General features: G+C 41.7%; 1 protein-coding gene across 4 annotated transcripts in view; it reads right to left on the bottom strand.

Annotated features, from left to right (window-relative positions):
• The window catches only part of ppp1r9a (protein phosphatase 1, regulatory subunit 9A), a 46,183-nt gene extending 26,544 nt beyond the window's left edge, over nucleotides 1–19,639 (bottom strand). For 2 of the 4 annotated variants that reach the window (XM_065471059.1, XM_065471058.1), the window contains exons 1-4: nucleotides 19,180–19,638; nucleotides 16,287–17,802; nucleotides 4,368–4,500; nucleotides 3,508–3,628 (exon numbers count right to left, since the gene is read on the bottom strand). In XM_065471059.1, the coding sequence (XP_065327131.1) occupies nucleotides 3,508–3,628; nucleotides 4,368–4,500; nucleotides 16,287–17,663 (1,631 nt within the window). In that variant the 5' untranslated portion in view covers nucleotides 17,664–17,802; nucleotides 19,180–19,638. Of the gene's footprint in view, nucleotides 1–3,507; nucleotides 3,629–4,367; nucleotides 4,501–16,286; nucleotides 17,803–19,179 lie in introns of all 4 variants that reach the window. The other 2 variants (XM_065471061.1, XM_065471057.1) reach the window with 2 other exon arrangements.
• Nucleotides 19,640–21,282: the final 1,643 nt, after the last annotated feature.

Here is a 21,282-nt window from a genome sequence, read left to right as displayed (position 1 = left end):
GAAAACTTTCTGGGGTCACGTATTTCCAGTGCAATAGCTCCAGACTACTGTGTAACAAGGAGACAGAGGAGATGAGACTCAAAACAAACTATGAGGGCTAATGGGGACATGGACGCCTTTCGCCCTCGGCTACAATACATCCGGTATTTGTGCTCTGCTCTGGACATGACGCGAGGTCGCCTAAGTTCTTGACCTAAAATGAAACTCCTGATAACGCTTGAGTATACAGGATTCAGGGGAACTGCGAACAAATTGCTTAAAACAGACAGCCTTGTTGAATATTTAATTTAAATTTGCATGAAAATCTGTACTGAAAAAAAAAGATGCAGTGGGATTTAGAATCTGGATTTTGAGTAACTGCTTCAACATATAAATAAAACAAAAACTAGCTCTTATTATTTTCAGCAAAACAGTGAATTGTGCTAATAATTAATTGCTGGAAGCCACAACAGACACATTATTCTCTTCTTCAACAGCAGTTTGGTTTTTTATTTGGTCCAAAACAGAGTGCAAGAAGGCCCTTCTCCTCGATACTTATGAACACAAGCTTGAAAACTTTAAACTTGTACATTTCTCACATTTTTATCAAATAAAATGAGCAAATGAGATAAAGGTCTCTTAACTCGATTTTTCTTGATTTGTATGAATGAACTACCCCCATAGGTTCAATTTAAAAGCAATAAAACTCAAAGATAAAAGAGTTCTCAAGTGATCTACAATTACAAATTCATAAACTGGAGAGAGCCACAGTAGCTAAGACTATTTAACAATGGTCAAACTCACTAGCTACCTACAAATGCATCCTCTGCACTGTTTCCTTTTTATTTACTGCAACAATGATATCAAAATTAAGAGGTGTTTGATGGCTTCATATAAAACTGCAGCTCCTTCTCCCAGTCTGTTACAACATAACACCAGCTGCCGAGCAGGATTTAGTATGTCTGTGACAGCTGACGCATCAATCACAGATGTCACAGGGATGTATAGAGACACGTGGGCCTGACAGGTAGACAGACAGCAGGCTGGTTGTCTGTCAGTGGTCCAGATGCTTCTCTGACCTTCATAGATGCTACCATCCAAATGTGGCTGTATGTGGTCGAGCCTAGTCGGTATACAACTTCCAAACAAAGGCAGCAGGAAAGACAAAAAACTGCCAACAAAGGACCTTGTCAGTTAATGTACATACACCGAATTACACATCCTATCACCCTCATGTCCCCTATCTCTCACACACACACAGGCGAGACATCGAGCCACAGCCAAGTCATTCTGTCTGCCTGAGAGTGAATGCGCTCCTGCACATTAGACCATTAAGTCAGACTCAGCAAAGACAGAGCCCTGTGGCAGGGAGGGTAATGACTCAAGGAAATCACATTCTGGATAGTGACTCCTCCCTTCTCTCCCTGTGTATATCTGCACGCGTGTGTGTGTGCACGAATAAGTGAGCATGCAAAAATTACTGATTATTTTTTGCCGCCATGACACTAACACCTCAAGTGTACAGTTTATTTCTCTAATACTGTGATCATGGTCTATTGTGAAATCCATCATGAGGGCACAGCCAGAACTGCAGATTCACAATAAAGAACAGCTGTGTTTCCATCTCTAATAAAGACACTAATGATGCAATATAATGTTGGAAGCATTCATTCACTTGAAGTATAATAAAAACTTAGTACTTTGGCTTCCTCCCACAGTCTGAGGACATGCGTGTTGGGGTAATTGCTGATTCTAAACTGGCCATAAAGTGCTGTATGTATGGTTAAAATGAAAGTTTGAATGGTCAGTAAGAATAGAAGAGCGTTATATAAATGTGAATACATTACTTAAATATGCACGGCACTCAGGCTGTTTTAAAGCCAGCTGTAAAAAGAAATTTGATTTGTGAATATTTCTTTTTCCTTTTTCTTTTCTTTTATTCAGTCTTTATATTAAGTGCAGATGTCCGTTTCACCACTAAACTACAAATATCACTATGAAACTATTAAACTTCACCAATATCTTCACTTATCTTAGGTCAGTTATTGTTAATATTTCAAGTGTTCTGAGATTTTATGTTTAGATATGCATGTTAAGCACCCCAAATAATAAAATAACCCCCAAATCTCAAAGCTGAACAGTTCATGAACAACATTTTTGTCATGTAGCGTCTCATCACAAAAACTAGATGTTAAAAATATTCATGAAATAGCAACAGTGGCTGTCCTCTGCTGTGTAATGATTACCAAATTTGCATTACACAGTAGTGCACATGTGTTAATGTTAATTAGCTCTGAACACAAAGCAGACTTCATTCCTTGGTGACCATAAATACATTTTTCAGAATACATCATTTCATGGCAGCTATTAGATTAGAGGTTGGCTTTTATTGTCGCCATGCCTACAACCACGCTGCTAGCATCGCTAAAAATCTAAACAAGCACACGGAGAAGCACATCTCCTGCATTTTCATTAGCACACTCAACAGCTTCTACAGCATTGTTGTAAAAATGAAACTACACTAAAAACTTTTTTTTCCACTAAAGAATAAAAAAGAAACAGGCTCAACTCTACAGTCACACAAATGTGAACTCGAGCTTCAGCACAGTGTTCCTCTGATCTTTTCAACTTCTCTCACTTTTCCCACTCACCATGGGAAATTAGACTTTTTGGAGTCAGTGAAACTGTCATCTTAGAACAGATCAACTTTTCTCACTTTCGAAGGAGCTGCTTCCTTTCTGCCGCTGCTTTTCTCCGTCGCTCTGCTGGTTACATTTTAACTAATCTCACTGTCGTGTTCCTCAAAATTTCTGCCATAAGAATAAATCCCTAGAGGAAACACCTAGTGCAAACAGCCCTGCTGCATTAGAGTTGTTTTCTATGAAGAGCTCACTAGCTTCAAACTGCATTGTGAGGAGCAGTTTTTAAATCTGTTTATGGGGAACCTGAACCACACAAACGAACTAATAGGTGGAAGGTGACAGCTCAAGAGGCCAGTCTGTCAGCTGAGGAGCTGTCATCTCCTCCATCTCTGACTCATTGCTAACTCTGCACTGTTTACACTTTTCATAATGCACAAAAACACATAATGCAATACTGTAAATCATCCAGGGACATAAATAGAAACCGAGACTTTAAAAATCAGCGCTTTTCTGCAGAGAAACTCTGCAGAGAAAAAGAAATATAATTTAATGTAACGTCTCCGTCACACCTACACACACACCTACACAGGTACAGACCCGTGTAAGACTGTGCCTCTCTCGGTGGATATAATCTGAACCCCTGCTGTTAAATCTGATAGATATAGAGTGTGACTGCGCATGTAAGACCGAGCGAGACAATATGGTGGAGTGGTGCTGGGGAAAAAAAAAAAACATCGAAATTTATTCCTGTGGAGGGAATACATTTATTTATTTATTTTTTGCACAACATATGCAAGTTTAATCCTACGTGCATGTTATTTGTTGTCTCCAGACCCACTTTTAGACTGAAAAAATGTGTGATATCCAGCAGGAAAGCAGCACCCACCTGCCATCTCTCTCCGCAGCTCCACCCTCAATGACAGTCTTAACAAAGATGCCCAGTTTCTCCAGGCCTGCATCAGCACCAACACCCATCCCAATGATACTGATCCCCAGGCCGTCTTCATCTGGAAACACAAAACCCCCACAAATTTTAAGTGTCATTCTCTGTATTTTCATAAGTGTCCAAAGATCCAGTCAATCAAACCCAAAATGGCTCCTGTTAACAATGTCAACCATATTGTGGAATACGACAGAATATGATAGGTGAATATGTTCAGTATTAACTGAAAGAATAAGGAGACATCAACCTCCAAGACATGAAACAATTTTTACAAGAATGTAAAAAGTGCTGGATGAGAAATGCCCTTCATTCATCCCTGTCCTGTGTTAATAATTCAAATGCTGTTAGTGTTACATAACAGAGAGTAGATTGTGGTGTCCTACAACGTAAATTCAGTGTGTTTTAGATCCTTGGTGTAAATGAATTTTAGAACAGAACAAGACAAGTGGAAAACACGCAGTGTCACGTCTGTATGTCTCATGCTGGGGAATTAGGATGAATTAAGCAATCCTTGCTTTTTGGGATAACCTAAGTCAAATTGCAATTTGTGAATTATCTCTTTGTAACATCTAACAACAATAATAATAATAACAAAATACTGCTAATGATCGAGGGAGAGATTTAAACTTTAAGGCATGATTTATGGGAAGGCGATGAAGGAAACGTGAAGGAAAGAAATTAGGAAAGTACAGAAGAAAGCAAAAAACAAAGGCATCCTGTGTGGGTGGTTCTGTCTGTTGGGTATGATAAGTAGCTGACAGGATCCTATCTTCATTAGGATGTTCTCAGATTTTTTTCCCCACCTTTCTCTAGCTCCACAGGGAAGAGCTCCAGTTTCTCCACCCTTTTCTCCAACTCATACTCAGCAGAGGAGGCCACGGGATCCACCTCCTCATTACGTCGGTCATAGTCTTCATTGGAGTAGGTGTTAAACACCTGAAAAAAAAACCCAACACAAAGAATTAGATAAGCTAGTTACATTAAAAAAATGTATTCAGGCTTTATAAAGGGCACATCATACTGTATTTATAGGCTCACACAGGAACAGGTTTTGCCTTTGCACATACGACACTAACAATGCCACACCTGGGAATGTTACATACATTTATACTACTCTTCTTGACAACAGTGGTTGCTCTTTAGGCGAGGGAGTAAATAAGAGCTTTGTGTTCCCAATTATTGGGAACACAGCACTACTTTTAGCTAACAGCACTTGGATAAACAAGGTCTTTATATGAAAGAAACAACTGCAACCACAAATAAACTGTAATGCAAGGAAACATAATTGCTTTGAGGACGGGGATGCCTCTCTCTTTCTCTGAGCTGTGTGGTCCTCAGAGGAGCCTCTCCTCCCTTGCAACAGTCAGCTGTCACTTCAAATCTCATCCCAACCAAGCGCTCTCACAGCTCCCTGCACCGAGGAGGAAGGAAAGGAGAGGAGAGAGAGCTGTGCACGCTCTTGTCACGACTTTAGTGTGGTGTTCTGCAGAATGCAGTCTGCTGGTGTCGAAGAAAGAGGTGTAAGAATATGCAAAGTGTTCAAGCGCGTAGATTAACATGGATGTAAGTGCAGAGGGAAGCTTGCATGAAGGCATAAGCTTCACTCTGGCAAAACAGGCACCTGCAAACCCCGACTCCAGGCGCTATTAATAGAATCTGAAAAACTAGTGACATTTGATACATGACGGTGCAATCAAGAATTTTATGAAGAGTATCTCAGATTTAGCTTGAAGTGAACCCTTTAGCTGTTTTCTGTCACTCTTTATATTAATTGTGGCCAAAGTTTCAAATACTGAGGTCAGTCTGTGATCAGTTTCACATCAAAGAGAGTGGATATCTCTGCCCACCAGCTAACAAAGCTTCTGTTTATGAGGGGCAGCCAATCAGAAGAAAGACAGCTTAAAGAGAGGGTGGCTTTAAAGGAAGATGAGCTAAATTGGTTGTTTTGGACAGAAGATAAACTGGAGGTTTTTGAATCTTGATCTTTGGTGAAATTCAAGAACAAAATGACATTAAAAATTAATGTAACAGGATCCATTTATTAGACTTAAATCATTGGAGTTATTCACAAAACCGCATCAATAAGGCATCATATAGATGTGTTAGTCACTCTGTTAAAGAGCTAGTGTGCTGCACGCACAGACAGGGCACACTGAGATGGCATGATGCTGCCAGGATTTGCTCTGTGAGATCTTGCATGAGATCTGCATGACCTCCCTGTAATCAATCATTCAGTGTTGTCAACAGCCCTGCATTATTAACACTTGCTTGCACCCAGAAGCACACGCACACATGAGTATATGCACTGTATAGACTGTGCAGAGAATTACAACATATCAAATCAGACACACACAAACACTCAGCAATCAGTAGCAGACACCATCACACTCACAGAACCATTAAACACACCCACGTACGCACACTGCTGACAAATGCTAACACCAGCACTTGCTCTGTCCTGGATGTCCTGAACGCGATGCCGCCATTGGCAGCCAGTACATTATCTAATGGCCTCTCTCATTCACTGTGTGCTATCTACAAACACATTAGCATGTGGCCAGTCACTTGACAGAGAGAGAGAGAAAAGATGAGCGAAGATGAGGACTGATGAGGGTGGATCTGTGAGGGAAGGTAAGCATAGAAGAGTGGGCAGAGGCTCAGTGATGGAGAAAGATAAGGGCAAGCGAGGGACTTCTACGCATCTGGGAGGCAGATGAACTGAATAGGAAGCGGATGGAATAGAGAATAATGGTGACTGAGGGAAGGAGTGATGAGATAAATGAAACAGCATGCACAGGGGAAATAAGAATAGGTAGGCAGGAAGAGAGTGAACCAGAAACAGAGAGACAGACTGAAACATTTAACAGAAAGCATTTGCCTACAAAACAAAGACACCCGATGGTTATCTGGCTCTAAACGGAAACCCTGGTATGCATCTCCATCCTGTCCAAACACCACCTGGCTTCCAGGCTCAGAAATTCTTTAAGAACAGATAAAATATGTAGAAGGGCTATCTGAAATAAAGGTCAAGATTCTCTCTCACAGCTACTTCTCTTCTCAGATAGGATGTATAATATCTTCTTGTTCTCCTACAATAATTGGATTTTGTTCTGGGGAAAAAATACTTTTGGATCTGAAATACCAGTAGAGCGATAAGAGGCTCAAAGGCGCACAAAGAATGATTTGGTACACCGTCGTGTGAGAGTGTGCTTAACCTTGGCAGGGTGGCAGAACTGCTGCCTGCTGCTTTTATTACTTTAGGGAGGTGTAAAATGGCAAGAGAGTAAGACCAGACATGCACCTGGCAACTACTAGCCTGACAGCTGTGGGACAAACTGTTGGGGCCATAGTTTGACGGATATCAATATGTTTACCCATATTAGTCGTTCGGGACTGCTGTGGCTGAATCAATCTCAGCTCCTCCTGTCCATACGTCCAAGGATCCTTGGGTAAGATACTGAACCCTGGGTTGCCCAGTTGTCAGGCAGAGGTGCTTAGGTATAGATAAAAGCATTGCATGAATGTGTGTGTGATTGAGTGTATGAGACATTGAGCAGAACGCGCTGTGTAAGAACCAGTCCATTTACCATTAGTCTCACAAACTGGCTGCGACTTTGACCTCATCATACTGGAATGACAAACCCCTACATTTTTACTTTAGTTATAGTTGATGTGCAACAACATAAAGTTTAACTGAAATTTTGATTTGTTCCTCAAGTAGCTTCACACAAGGAGAGTCACTAAAAAAGGAAGACTGAAGTATAAGGGACCGTTTCCCCATGTGGTTCTCCCTTGGAAATGGAGCCAGCTTTTGAAGGATTTAACACAACACGGCCATTTATATGTAAATATATTCATCTATGCTGCCTGCAGTTTCTGTCAAGCTTAACACCGTGCTCGGGTCAAAAACAAAAAAACTACCACAGAAGTTTACATTCTGGGACAGCTATAAATCTCCTTGACTTTCATAACATATTCTCAAACAGCTGTATGGATTCTGTGTCATGCTGCTTGCTGACGGTGATGCGAATGGTCTGTATGAAGATAGTCCACTGAGCCAGAAAACATATCACCTTTCACAATTCTCCCAGTGTCAGTGCTTATCCTCCCACAAACTCATTCATCAACATAAAATACACAGGCAGATATAATCCCTTCTCTAAGATCTGGAATACAAACCGCAAAGTACAATCTATCATTCTTAACTGTATCAAATGACGCCTCTTATCCCCTCTGTTCTTAGACTTAACCTTCATCTGCACAACGCACTGATCAACGTCCTGTGAAATCAAACACACGCGCATTTCTGTATTTTGCCGGTTAACAACAGAACAACTGGCGGTTATGTGCAGACTCTGCAGCGGTTCTGCTTGGGCAGGCACTCTTGTTATCTTTTCTCTTGTCCTCGCATCAGGATAAGGGAGTATACTTTGACTCTGAAATACGGTTTTACAGTCATCTGTGGATCCTGCTGCAGACGCCGGGACACTGCAGATGCTTGGGAAATCTAAAGCGATAAAGCTGAGGCCTCTTACTTAGTAGAAGAGCCTCGTTCTGTCCTTGTATTTGACTGCTTATGCAGATTCAAATGCAAGTACATGAATACAGATTCCTAACAATATGAATGGTATTCATGTAGGCTTTAGATTAAAAGGCCATTGCACACACACATGACAGGGAGTCATCCACTAATGAAAAGGGTGGTAGTTCATATATACTCAATCAACATCCAACACATTGGTTTTTGCTGCTAAATGATACCTGTCAGCCACCTCAGTTGGTCTGTAAGGATAGCTGTTGGGTTAGCCTAATAGCTCCTATGATGACCGCAGATCAGCCAAGGGATAATACTGAGACTGGAATCTTTAAGAGTCTGGAGCCACAGTAAATAAAAAAGAAAGACTATATCCACCGAGAAAGAGAGAGAAACCGAATGACTCATATGATTCATGGTTTAGAGCAGCAGCAGACACTGAGGCTATTGAACAGTGAACAGGCAATAATAGAGAAATAAAGAAAAGAAGATGAAAAAAAAAAAAGCTGAGGAGTGGGTGATGCTAGGGGTAATTTGCTCCAGGGCTGTTTGAGTCCTTGCCTAAGATGGCACGGCATGGCGCCCAGTCACGGCAAAAAGCCTCTGATGGTATTAAACTGGGCCTTTGGTGAATTGGTGCCAATGCTGCCACCCGCCCTGCGTCTTCCAGACAGTGGACGCTGCCCAGGGCAAGACGAGGCTGGAAAACCCAGGAGAAATGTTCCTACTGGTGTGGCATGAACCCAACAAACCCTGCGGTGGATAAACTACAGCCTGGCTCTCTCTCTCTCTCTCTTTCTCACACACACACACACACACAAAACTCATAGTCTTCTCTGCTGCGACACCTCCGCGTATTTGCATTCCATTGCTTCTACCTGTGGCCACCCACACAGACACATTTGCAAGACGCCAGGCTGGAGAACTGACAGGTGCTGAAGAAAGTGTCTGGATACTGAGGGGACAAGACAGTCGCTGATGGTGGAAATAAATGAATGTCAGACTCAGACTGACAGCAATAAAGAGGTGGGGATGGGAAGAACAGGGAGCGAGAAAAGAGAGGAGGAAACATAAACATTCAGTATACAACTCTATATAAAGAGAGGTGAGAACATACAGGGATTTACAGTCAATTCAAGGCCAGCCTCTCTATCTTCTTGACATATATCCTCCCTCATCTGGGGAAGTGACACTGACAGGGAATGCCACAATCACATAAGTCAGCGTTTCTTTTTTTAACTTTAGACACCGCTTCTGCATACAAAACAGACACACACACACACACACACACACACACACACACACACACTGTTCATACAGGAGGGCAAAACTTTAGATTTGTGTTGTCGTTTTAAAAAGCTGATTTTACATCTGCTGTATCTGCAGCGGGCTTGCTTTTCCTTTCTATTGGCTACTGCACAATACTACAGGGGGCCGCTACTCCCATCAACACCTGATTCAAGGGCCAACTACAGGACAGGAGACAAACATAAAGGGAAACTAGACAGAAGAACTAGCTTAAAACAAGTGCATATTATCATATACAACGAGAGGGAGGAAGAGATTAGAAGTAACACAACATGTTGCTTGTTACAGCACATGCCCACTTGCTATGCCATGTAATTCATTAGGCTGCGATAATGACTATGCAGAGAGTGGGACTGCATTTCTACGAATCATAATAACCAGTCTGTGTGATCTGGACTGCTGTGAATGAAGCACAGAACCCTAAAACTATCTTAGAAAGGGACAAAAATGGTTTATAGGGTTGATTTTGTTTGTATCAGCAGATCTCAATCTTGTTTCTGACTCACTATAAACAAGCACATGGTGATGGTGCGGCAGTGTGAACCTTCCTAAGCACGAGCTTAGCAAACACTGAGAACATTGTGTCAGTGAGATGCTGTGTTCTCTGCAGCTTTTTTTTTTTTCAGCAATAAAAACTGACAGCGCACTGGTAATATCATTAGCACGTGGCCAGATTGGGTAGGTGGGGGGTTGGTTGATGGTTCATGACACAGTCTGCCGTGTGGCAAATGACCAGCCTCAAAAACCGCAAGGCACGTCTCGCCTTTCCCGGATCATTAAAAATGCATCCCCCAGGGAGGATCGGGTGGCACCGAAACAAGCAAACAAAAACACAACTGCATTAATAATGGAGTGACTAAGCTACAGGCACGCACAAAATACACGCATGCCCAACATCCGAGTCAAGAGTAGTTGTACCTGTCAGAGATAAGACAGGAAGGGAGTCATGATTGTTTTTCTATTGACAGCATAACTGCTAAAGAAAAACAATACTTCACTGGACAGCTTGGTTTGAATAAAATAAGTTAAAAAACACTGCTTGATACATATTTTCATATAAGTTAGGATACTTTGCAACATGTAACATTTTGTAACTCTGGCTCAGTTACAGCTTTACCCAGCTACGTAGAAATGCAACAGAGTTTAGGGCATAAGAAGAAATCTGAGGCATGCTGCAGCTGAGATGTGCACAGAAACAAGAGTCCTACCAGAAAACCTTTTAGTACCAGTCATCAGCTGGATTATCAGTTATATTTTTGTACTTTGACTCATTCCTGTTTTGGAAATAAATGAACTTAAAGTACTGCGCAAAACACTTGAGACACCCTCCATTTTTTATATTTTGCTTCCAAGGAGTCAGAATTTTTTTAATATGTTTTAAGTGGGGTTGAGCAATTATTTTCCAGGCTTTTTTGAAGGTGTTTCAAACTTTGTCTTTGGGCATTGGCTGCTTTTTAACTCATTTTCTGTACCTCAGTACCTGAGCATGTTTTTTGTTGGTTAAGTCACTTAATTTGGATCTATGAATCATTCAAGCTTTAAAAAAGGTTTGTAACCTAAAGGATGAACCAGTTCTGTGTCTACACATAACAGACAGCTTAGCAAAGAACCAAATTAAAATGGTATCTTTAGGCACGTTATTAGCATCCTGTCACAAAATCACATAATTTGTTCAAATTTTTTTAGTTGATTCTATGAAAAATGTCAAAGATAAAACAGTTTGACAGGTGCAAAATGGTATTTTTGCAAAATGATTACAAAGAGCTGTTGGGTGTAAACTTTATATCTCAGCATGATGTGCAATGTGTCCTTAAAAAACTGGGGAAACTGGAGATGTGCCACACAGAAGAACAAGTGTCAGGCCTAAAAAAGCAGATGACGGTTTCTGAAAGTCATGTCCTTAAGAAAGGGGGAAAAATCCAGTAAAGACCTGACACTGGACCCGAGAGAAGCTTCTGGCTCTTCAGCTGATCCATCAACTGTTCACTGAAGCTTCACTGAAACACACTGCCAGTGTAGTAAAAGCATACCTGCACAGTGGAACACTATCAGTCACAAATTAGCATCCCTGGAGCCCAGACCGCAACATTATTGCAGCAGTGTGGGATCATCTTGATGACTACTGAAAGAAATTACAAGAAAGCTTGAGTTCAGGCTATGGTGAAGAATAAAGGTAGTCAGACCAAATACTGACTTTCAAGCTTTGCTTAAGCTACTGTCTTTCCATGTATGTCTTTCAAAGTCGCTGCACATATTTCCCATTTTCCTAGCAAAATATAAAGAAATGAGGGGTACCACTAAATTCCACAGTATCCTAAAAATTGAATTTTGGTTAAAAAGACATCCACTAAAGCACAAGACTGTACTGAGGAAGATTAAGCTGTAGCAGTGCTGCTGCAGACTTAAATTATATTTACAAATGCCTAAATCCATGTCAGTGCTGGATCCAAAATTCAAGCAATGCTGTTACACATACAGTATATCATCACTCAGAAAGACAGATTGCACTAAAGTAGAGTAATCCTTTCTATCAGAAAACATGGTCAGAAAGCAAAGCTCCTGGCAACAGGCCATCTAATTTGAAATGGTCTTACAAGACTGTATTAGTTGATGCTCTAGATAAGGATGTTTTTGGGGTTACGCATGTTTTCTGTTGATCTGTCTGAATAACAACATTGTTGGACAAACTGTCAAATACACGAGGGAGGACTAGGGCAGAAATTACATCGTGACAAAAAGTCTGGAGCCTCCACTGTCATGTACTGTATTAAGGGCAGATATTGTGTTTCTCAAGAGAAATAACCCTCTCTTAATTCCTTGCATGCCTGACGAATGGCACCGAGACAGCGTAAGTTGTGTATTTTCTCAGTTTTTCAGCATCAGCAACTTTGTCTTTATGTTCTTTCATGCTTCAGTAAAGTACAAGATGAGTGTGTGAATTGGTTTTGCCTGCAAAACGCACACGGCAATAGTACGCAGAGAAAACGTGTGTAGGTGGTTTTTGCAACCAAATGTTTGCAGAAGGATCTAATCTGCAAGTATGAACATATCAGTTGGAGGCAAATGAGCCAGAGAACACCAATTATTTCATGTATATACCTTATCCTTTTGAAAACATAAAATAAAAGCTCCATATTTATAGTGCTCATCAAGAAACACACAGATGTTTATACTGAACATAACCATCCTTTTTATGCTGTAGACTATACATCTTTCAAAATAGGGTAAAAGGCACCCAGAAAAATGCATCTACAAACACTTTTGCAACACATAAAAGGAGCAACACACATCCATCGTAAAGATTAAAGCTCTGAGTCAGATTTGTGCTTTCATTCCACTCAAGGTACAGAAGCAATGGACAAAATGTAGATCCAGTAACAGACAGCATGCAGAATGGAGTGGGTGATTACACAGATGCTTCAGTGGCCATTTAACTAGTGCTCTACTCACCGTATCAGTTTAGTTATATTAGGATATTGCAGTGTTGCAAGTAATGAAAATGCAGTTCCTCTAAAGGCAGAAAAAATGTCATCAAAAGGTGATATAAACGCCCTTCGTTCAGACGAGTGGTAAACAAGAGGAAACTGACAAAGCAGACAGCACACAGAGGTCGAAGACTTCTGTTAAACTCCTGGGATGCAGTTCAACAAAACAGGGAAAGAAAATGCACTCATGAAAAGGAAAAAGCAGCATGTAACAGATGTTTGAGCTTTTGGGGTCTACATCTAGTCAAGACTTGAACATTTCAAGCCTGAGAGGACTAAGAAGGTGAAGTGAACACTGGTTGAGATCAGTGACCCCCAGGCAGTCATCAAAAATTAAAAGAACCTTAGTTACATTCCTATGTCTCCATTATATCCTCAACATGACACCAGCTGCAAAGAACACACAGCAGTGGATTCAATGTGCATTTGAAAACTGGATCTACTTTAATACAGAAGTCTGTCTGCAGACTGGACAACCCAACCACAGGTTCGAATATCAAGGATAAAACCACCTACACTTCAATGAACATGAGAGCTGATTTTCTTCTGTGGGTCACTGCGTTCGCCTTGGATAGCTCAAAGCAGTCATTTCTCACTGGGGCAGTGAGGATGTAACAGCTAGACTTTGCAGCCATGGAGGCAGCTCCGTGAGGCGGTACTTACTGTGGACACAGCAAACTTCATGCTGACGGCATGATGTTTGCCTTGTTTACTGTTGTAGCACTTAAAATTGTAGCAAGATAAGTTATTCATTATGAAAAATACAAAAGAAATCTGAGGATGAATACCACTCGTCTGAGAATACTGGTTAATACACCAACTGAACACACTTAGACTTTTTCGGGGATATCACTAAAGTCATTATCCAAAGCCAGACATGAATATCTGGTGTAAATTTCATGGCAATTCACAAATCCTTTTTCTGGACTTAAGCGGAACTGGAAAACAGACCCTGCTTTCCCGGCTTCACAGAGATTGATACAATATACTTTTTTGCAGCTGCTCTTAACTCACTCTGCATATTCACAAAGACTGAAAATTGATTGCGTGTCATCTACTCTCTGTAGCTACTACGAAGATTTATTTTTTAAAAATTAAAGATTTTATAAGCAGGTCCATTGAAATGACTTAGCCACTTTGCTGGATGGGACTGGATGGGCAAGTCTAAGTAGTATTACACAAACAGAGGGAACATTATGTATTAGATTATTAGACGGCTGTAAGACCCTCTTCTCCCACAGGGGTCAAGCTGGACTCGTGTGGGGCTGGGGGCTGAGAAAACAGCTTTGTCTCTTTCAGTTTACAGAGAGATGAACAAAAGACAGAACGCTGTTTGTTTCTCGTGTACTGAGAGGAGGTGGGGCATACGATGGAAAAGTGGGAGGGGCGCATGTTTAATTGTGTGTGTGCGTCTTTGTGGGGTCGGGGGCAGCTTCTCTCTTGAATATTCCATATGATGAATGAGCGTCAGTCCTTTTCACAGGAAACAGAAGCCTTGAAGTTAAAGCCAACAACAGTGCATAATCTACGCCTCTTCAACCTGAATACGAGAACAAGCTGTTTAATGTATTTACTCTATTTACTCGTCACTTACTGGTTAGTGAAAGTGCAAGTTGAAAAAAGCAATACATAGATTGGCCATTTTTTTCTTCTCACACACACACACACACACACACACACACACATGTCTGGTTTGCTATCCTCGTGGGGACATCCCATTGACATAATGCTTTCCCTAGCCCCTTACCCTAACCCTAACCATTAAAAATAAATGCCTAACCCTAACCCTTACCCTAAACCTAACCATAACCTAATTGTAACCCTGACAGTAAAACCGCATTTTGAGTGTGAAAATTGCTTTCAACCCCGAGGGGACCTGGATTTTGGTCCCCACGGTGCAGAAAGTCCCCACCAGGATAGTAAAAGTCAGATTTTGGTCCCCACCAGGATAGTACGAACCCGTACACACATACACACACACACACACACACACACACACACACACACACACACACACACACACACATATATATAATAATTAAATATAAACCTATTATCATATTATTTTAATTTAAATTAATTTCCATCATGGAAATGTGTTTGTGTTTATAAGTTTCATGCATGTGTGATGAAACCTGAGAGGAAAGAAGAGAAAAGAGCAAAAGGACCAACTTTTCAGAGACAGCACACGGTACTTAGTGAGCTAACATCACGTTTTTCTCCACAGAATAACTGGACTAATTGTTCTGGTTCATTATAACATGGTAATAAACCTGTGGAATGTTTGCATTAGCTTGCATTAGATTTACATACAAGAACTTAAATCTCTCAATCATGACTGTGAGTTTAAGAAAGCTTAAAATATGAATATATATATATATATATATATTTGACTGACAAATTGAATTAAGAAGATAACACTGGTAACAAAAGCCACATTGCTAATTGATTCTAAATACTTGAGGATAAAGAAGGAAAAATATTTTCCATAATCTCCCAAATCCATCTCCCCAATCCACAAGCAACACTGGCTGCATTGTGCCCAACTCAATACTGAAAACAGCAAAATTCTCCACTGCAGATGAAACAAATACCATAGTACAGATAATTCTATTTACTGGAGAAGAAGTCACTGTCTACAGAAACAATAACCATTTTCCATTAGCAAAAACGAGATTTTCTATAATTCTATCCACTGTGAAAGCAGAGTGGGATCAATGGTAAAAATGCATGTAATCTTTAGCTACGTCTACTGTAACCTTGCATAACACATCAAGGTTAACCAAAACCACACATACACAAATACAGACACTACGGGTCCATTGTGTTCTGAATATACAGTGCATTTCACAGATATGTGAAGACTCCATAGTTTCACAAACAACTCCCTGAGCAAAGAGGCTCCGAAAGATAAAAAAAACAAAAAACAAACACAGTATCTTGTGTGAAAATTGTGTGGGTGCAGAACCAGCATGACTAACACATGCATAGATGTTGTGCTCATGAACATCAAATGCTTTGACCCTAGCATCACAAAATGGCCACAACCTTCAACACCTATAGCATCCAATAATGTGATATTTTACCTAACTCAGTATACACTAAAGGAAGAAAATGCCAAATGAAAAAAGTCAGCTAGGGTTATGTCATTTTGTCATGTTTGCATAACCTCATGAACCTCATGTGTTCAAACAACAAAGCTAACCACAAAGAGTAGTTCAGTGGTAACTATAAATACAAGGCCATAAAAAGAAAGCTCTGAATACAATATTAGCTCTCTGTTGTTTTAACCTACTTTTGATAAGCACTGCACAAATGCTTTTATGCCGGATTGTGTTCAAATGTGTTTACACAATTTCGGCTTTCACAACACTTTTGTGCAGCATTCGGCTTACTGTAATAGGAGCATTGCTGAAGCGAATCTTCCTCTTCGGAGGGATGTCCTCTTTGTTTTCTTCCGCCAGACCAGGAATCTCTGTCAGATCGGACCCCGGGTCATAGACAATGTCCTCGTCATCATCACCATAGAGGTCATCCTCGGGATCTGTGCAACTTTCCCCCCAACCCTGGTAACAGGCGTCCCCATCTGCGTTAAAAATCACCCGCTCATTCCCAGTGTATTCCTCATCAGGCTCGTCCAGCTGGTCCTTGGAAGATTTTTCTTCCTTTGAAGCATCTCTGTCCTCTTGGCTTTCCCTGGTGGTCGGCAGCGACTCGTGAGTGGTATCCTCTAAAGCTTTGTTTGTAATTACAGCACCATGTGTAGGTTTCGAGGATTTGGAGGTTCCTAGATCCTCAGTTTGTTTTGTTGTGTCCTGCGGTTTCTCCTCTTCTTCACAAGAACCATTAATCTGGTTTCCATTGGTGGAAGCACCAGAAAAATGCTGTCCTTCTCCCACTGTAGCCTCTCCAGCTTTGTCTTGGGTTTCTTCCTTTTGTGGAGCATCTTGTTTGTGCTCAGAAATCTCTACTCCAGGACTCGGGCTCAGGAGGTCCTCCGAAGACGAGGATGTGGGTAACTTGCCCCCCATCCTGTTCCGGTAGGTTCCACGAACTGGAGATTGTCGAAGAGAATCATCCTCACTGACGTCTCCGCCATGGCGCTGGAATCCGTCAGGTGAGTAGAGGGCTCGTCTGCTGACTCCTCTGTATGAAACCCCCTGGTTGTGGTGGTCAGCGTTTTCAAAAACAGCACTGAGTTGGCTGACAGTTGGTGAGGATGCCTCTGTTCTGGAGCACAGAGAATCCAAGGAGTCTGTACTGCCTCGGTTGGACCTCGCCCCTCGCCAGTCATCGAGGTGCTCATGGGAACCCCTTTTATCACGGCCGTAGGGAAAGACTGGTGATTGGGACTGGTCGCGTGACTGTTGTTCAAATAGCTTTCTGGTTTCGGAAAACTTTGCCCCGGCACCTCCAATCCTTTCAGCTGATGAGGAATGCTGAAGTTTTATCACTGATCCATCAGCCTTATTGACAAAGTTCGTGGGCTTCACCAGCTTTTGTGGTGAGGATTCATCACGACCCCTGGTCTTAGCAGCTGCATTCTCTGACCCCATTTGCATGAACATGTCCTTAATGCGACTGACGTGTGTGCCATACTGGCGTCCCCTCGGTTGTTTCACCCGCTCGAGGTCTTTGGGCTTTGAGTCTCCATCGAGCCGAGGCTGGTCAAAGGCCTTCTTGAGTGCCTGAAACTCAGCCCGGTAGGCGTTACGGTGGGGGGAGGCACTCCGGAGGCTGGTCCTCTCCCCCGAGGCCTCCGTTTTCAGCATGATGATGCCTTTGGATTCAGAGGAGATGTCAGCATTGCCTTGGCCGCATTAGAGCACCGAAGTGAGGTATCTTGTTCTACTAGTAGTGCCACTCGGTCTGATCCAGCTGTTGTTATAGTTCTTTTAGGCCCATTCATACCTGTAAAGATGAAAGGAGATGTTATAAAGATAGAAAAATGGTTTTGTTGAGTGAAGACAGATAACTGTTTAAACAGGCTCACAATACCACATGGAATCAAAGTGCCTCCTTTTATCAGTGGAACTTCATGATCAGAATGATGGTTAAAAAGCATGAAAAAAGTCATTTTTACCATCAGCAACACTCTTCAGACACATGAGGGCAAAACGAATTACAGATACTTATGCGTGCAGTAAAAGCTCTCAGTACAAGAGAACTACTGCAGTTATAAAAGCCAATCGGACTCTAAAGGGCCTCCAAAGATGCTGTGTTTAGCATCACGGAAGAGCTGCGCTGCTAACCCTCTCAGATAATAAATCCTTTGATTTGTGCTTCTTTTTGTTTAAAATGGTGCTATGCTCTAGGAAACATGGTTGTTTCCTTCTTCTTTTCTTGCTCTCTTTCCGTTATCTCCCCCACCCTCTGTTTTCCATATGAAGCTGTGACCCTTGTACACTAAGACATCCTTCAACTCTAAACCATAACTGACATTATGGTTGTGGCTTCTAAATGTCAGCTCCCAAGCTGAAAAAAAATGTTGCTGGATGCACTCAACCATGTGTGTTGATACCATCCAATAGAAAAAAAAGAAACATTTAATGAAAGGCCCACATTTGCAATAATACAGGGTTAGAGCAGGTTAGTCGGCTGGTAGTAGTTAAATATACACCTACATCCGTTAATGTTTAATCCTTTTTGGAAATGCACGCCACAGAGAGTGAAATGAAACATGACACAGTAAAGCTGGGATAAAAATACATTATTAAATAAAAAAATAACGTCCATCTGGGACACAGAATCCATTAACCTAAGTTGTGCTGTAACCCGCAGCCTGGATGCTATAGATGCATCAGCAACAGCAGCGGTGCCTGAAAACTAAACGTCCTGGCTCAGTATTTAATATTCACTATGCTGGACTCTTGCAGCTCAGTGTTAACACCTATGTGAAATGCTTGCGTTAAAATAATAACAACAACAATAATTAATCTGAACTTGGGGATCATCTTGGGCTTTGCACCCTCTGAGGATTTTACGCAGGAAGATAATGAGGACGATAACGTGAGAGGTGAAATATAAATTGAGGCTTGTGAACATTGGGATCGGTGTCAGTGGGATCAGACAAACAGGCGCACATCAGCCACACCGCACAGTACATGACAGCTCAGGTTTCCCCCCCTTCTGACACCGTTTCACGCGTATTTATTTACATTCTTCCAACTGCAAATTTCCGCGACATCAACCTCTAACCTTTCTCAATAATTGCAAAATAAACACAAGTTAACCACAGATCACATCGAGGTTGCCTCACTGTTACAAAAACAAAAGAGTCAGACTTACATTCATGGCTCCGGCTTCGCTGGACGCGCCGCACACATAAACTGTAATCCAGAGGGGAAACTTGCGAGAAATGCGGATGGTCTGTTTGCAAAAGCTATCGAAAATAACATTTCTATTCCGAGCTCGTAAAAAGCCAGCCCGGAGCGGAATCGCCACTAGAAACGTTTGGACATAACTAGAGCCGCTACAACGCCATTGCATTGCAGGCAGTGGGTGATGCTGCCAGTCGCACAATGGGGGTGTCGGTGCAATTTGGGAAGCTCATCTCACTGAGAGCTGCACTGTGGCAGCATTTGCAGGACGGCAGAGTCCGATGTCCGTCTGCAGTGTGGCAAACTGAACTCGCTTAGCTGCAGCGATAGCCGGCGATTTGCGAATGTAAAGCCTCATGTGACAGGTGTTAAAACCTGAAGTGCAGCAATGGTTTGGTCCGATAATCTGCTGCGCGGAGGGGGTTTCAGCGAGCTGCAGTCTGGCATAAATACCAACACACAGCAACTGTAACTTCGCTGGTTCATCAGTGGGATTTGGGTGGGGTAGAGAGGGTCAAGGACCACTCTGACTGTGTTATGCGCGTTCAAATAAGGGTTTCCAAAATGTGGTTCGAGGACCAGAAAGTAGCCTTGAGGAGTTTACCTGGGGGGCTAAGTTTAGAGAAAAAAAACCAAACAAAAACAAGTGAAGTTGGATTTCACTCAAAGTTCAGTCTGATGGCAGAATTTGAAGAAACCCTCAAACTGTTTTGTCCATCGCTTGTATTACTATCAATACACATGCAGCTTTTAAGTCGGTCTGACTGGAGAAATGTATAATGGGGCAGTTTAATCAAACAGCTCTGAGTGCCATCTCACACATCCACCATGAGGAACTATATTAAAATTGCAATGATCTCTTTAGTTAGTCGTCTCTCTCCTCAATTAATTCCTGAGCATTCATTTTTTAAGCCCCATTAAAGAAGATCAGAGTAAAAAAAAAGAAGAGAAAAACTAGCTGCCTGGGTTGCATACCAGTCAACAGACCCCACCGAAAGCACAGGACTTAATTCATGTGATGAAGCGCTAGAGAAAAGGAAGCTTTGTAAACATCCAAATGTGTGATTATTTTTACAAACAGCACCAAGTTACATAATTGCTGTTGTTGTGTTATAATAGACGGCATTGTTTCTTCTAACTTTATGAAAGCACAAGCTGTGTACGAATTTGGATGAGGCCTTCTGAGGAAAAACATTTGCTTGTTCAATCAACATTTAACCAAACCTTACTCGGTTAATACAAATGTGAGTCGCAGATTAGAACATGAACTGTTATAAGTTGATTTGGGACACTTCACACTTCAGATGAATTTTCAATAGGCCTACATCAGTTTTGAATTTAGAAAGTGCATTAAAAACAAGTCTTATGCTTTGGCATTACTGCAAGAAACACAGAGAATTAGAGCTTGTGCAGTGCATACATTTACTAAACACCCACCACTGCTGACGAGAGGATTTTGCATTTTTCCCCCCACTGTTCAAAACAAGCCAATTGAGGGCAATTACAATTTAAACTGATGTTCACTGCTACGCCAAAAAGAACCGGATTGGACAGAAATCAGTCTAAGTCAGTATCAAATTAGACACACTGGGGCCTTAGCTTCTCTCCAAGTCACAAATTCTGCGCTTTCCTCCATTTCTAAGCATCATCGTACATCCACAGACCTATAATGATTGTTGTGATACATTCATACCCAGTCCAAACACTGGCTATGAGAAGATGTTGCTAAGCAACCTAAAAATAATCTTAAGGGGATAAAAGGGGAGGGTGGAAGAAGAAAACAGCCAGGAACTGCAGAACACAGAGGATGGATGGCATCATGTTTATCGCCACTGAGAAAGCCAAGAATCCAGTCACAAATACGAATTTATCAATCAAGAAGCATCCCAGTGACCACTGCTAGTATGTTAGCCAGAATTAGGAGGCTATTCTGCAATATCAAAGTGCCCTCTCAGTGGGAGCTGACATCAAGGGAAGCGTGGGGGGGTTGAATTAAGGCTCCTTTAGTAGATGTGATTGGGAGCCAAGGGGGCCAAAACATGACCATCTGTCTGCTTGGACTGTCTCTACA

The sequence above is a fragment of the Pelmatolapia mariae genome, linkage group LG22 (genome assembly GCF_036321145.2).
Source record: "Pelmatolapia mariae isolate MD_Pm_ZW linkage group LG22, Pm_UMD_F_2, whole genome shotgun sequence".
NCBI lineage: Eukaryota > Metazoa > Chordata > Actinopteri > Cichliformes > Cichlidae > Pelmatolapia > Pelmatolapia mariae.
Note: the sequence above shows the minus strand (reverse complement) of the source record. Positions and strands in the feature narration are given on the sequence as shown.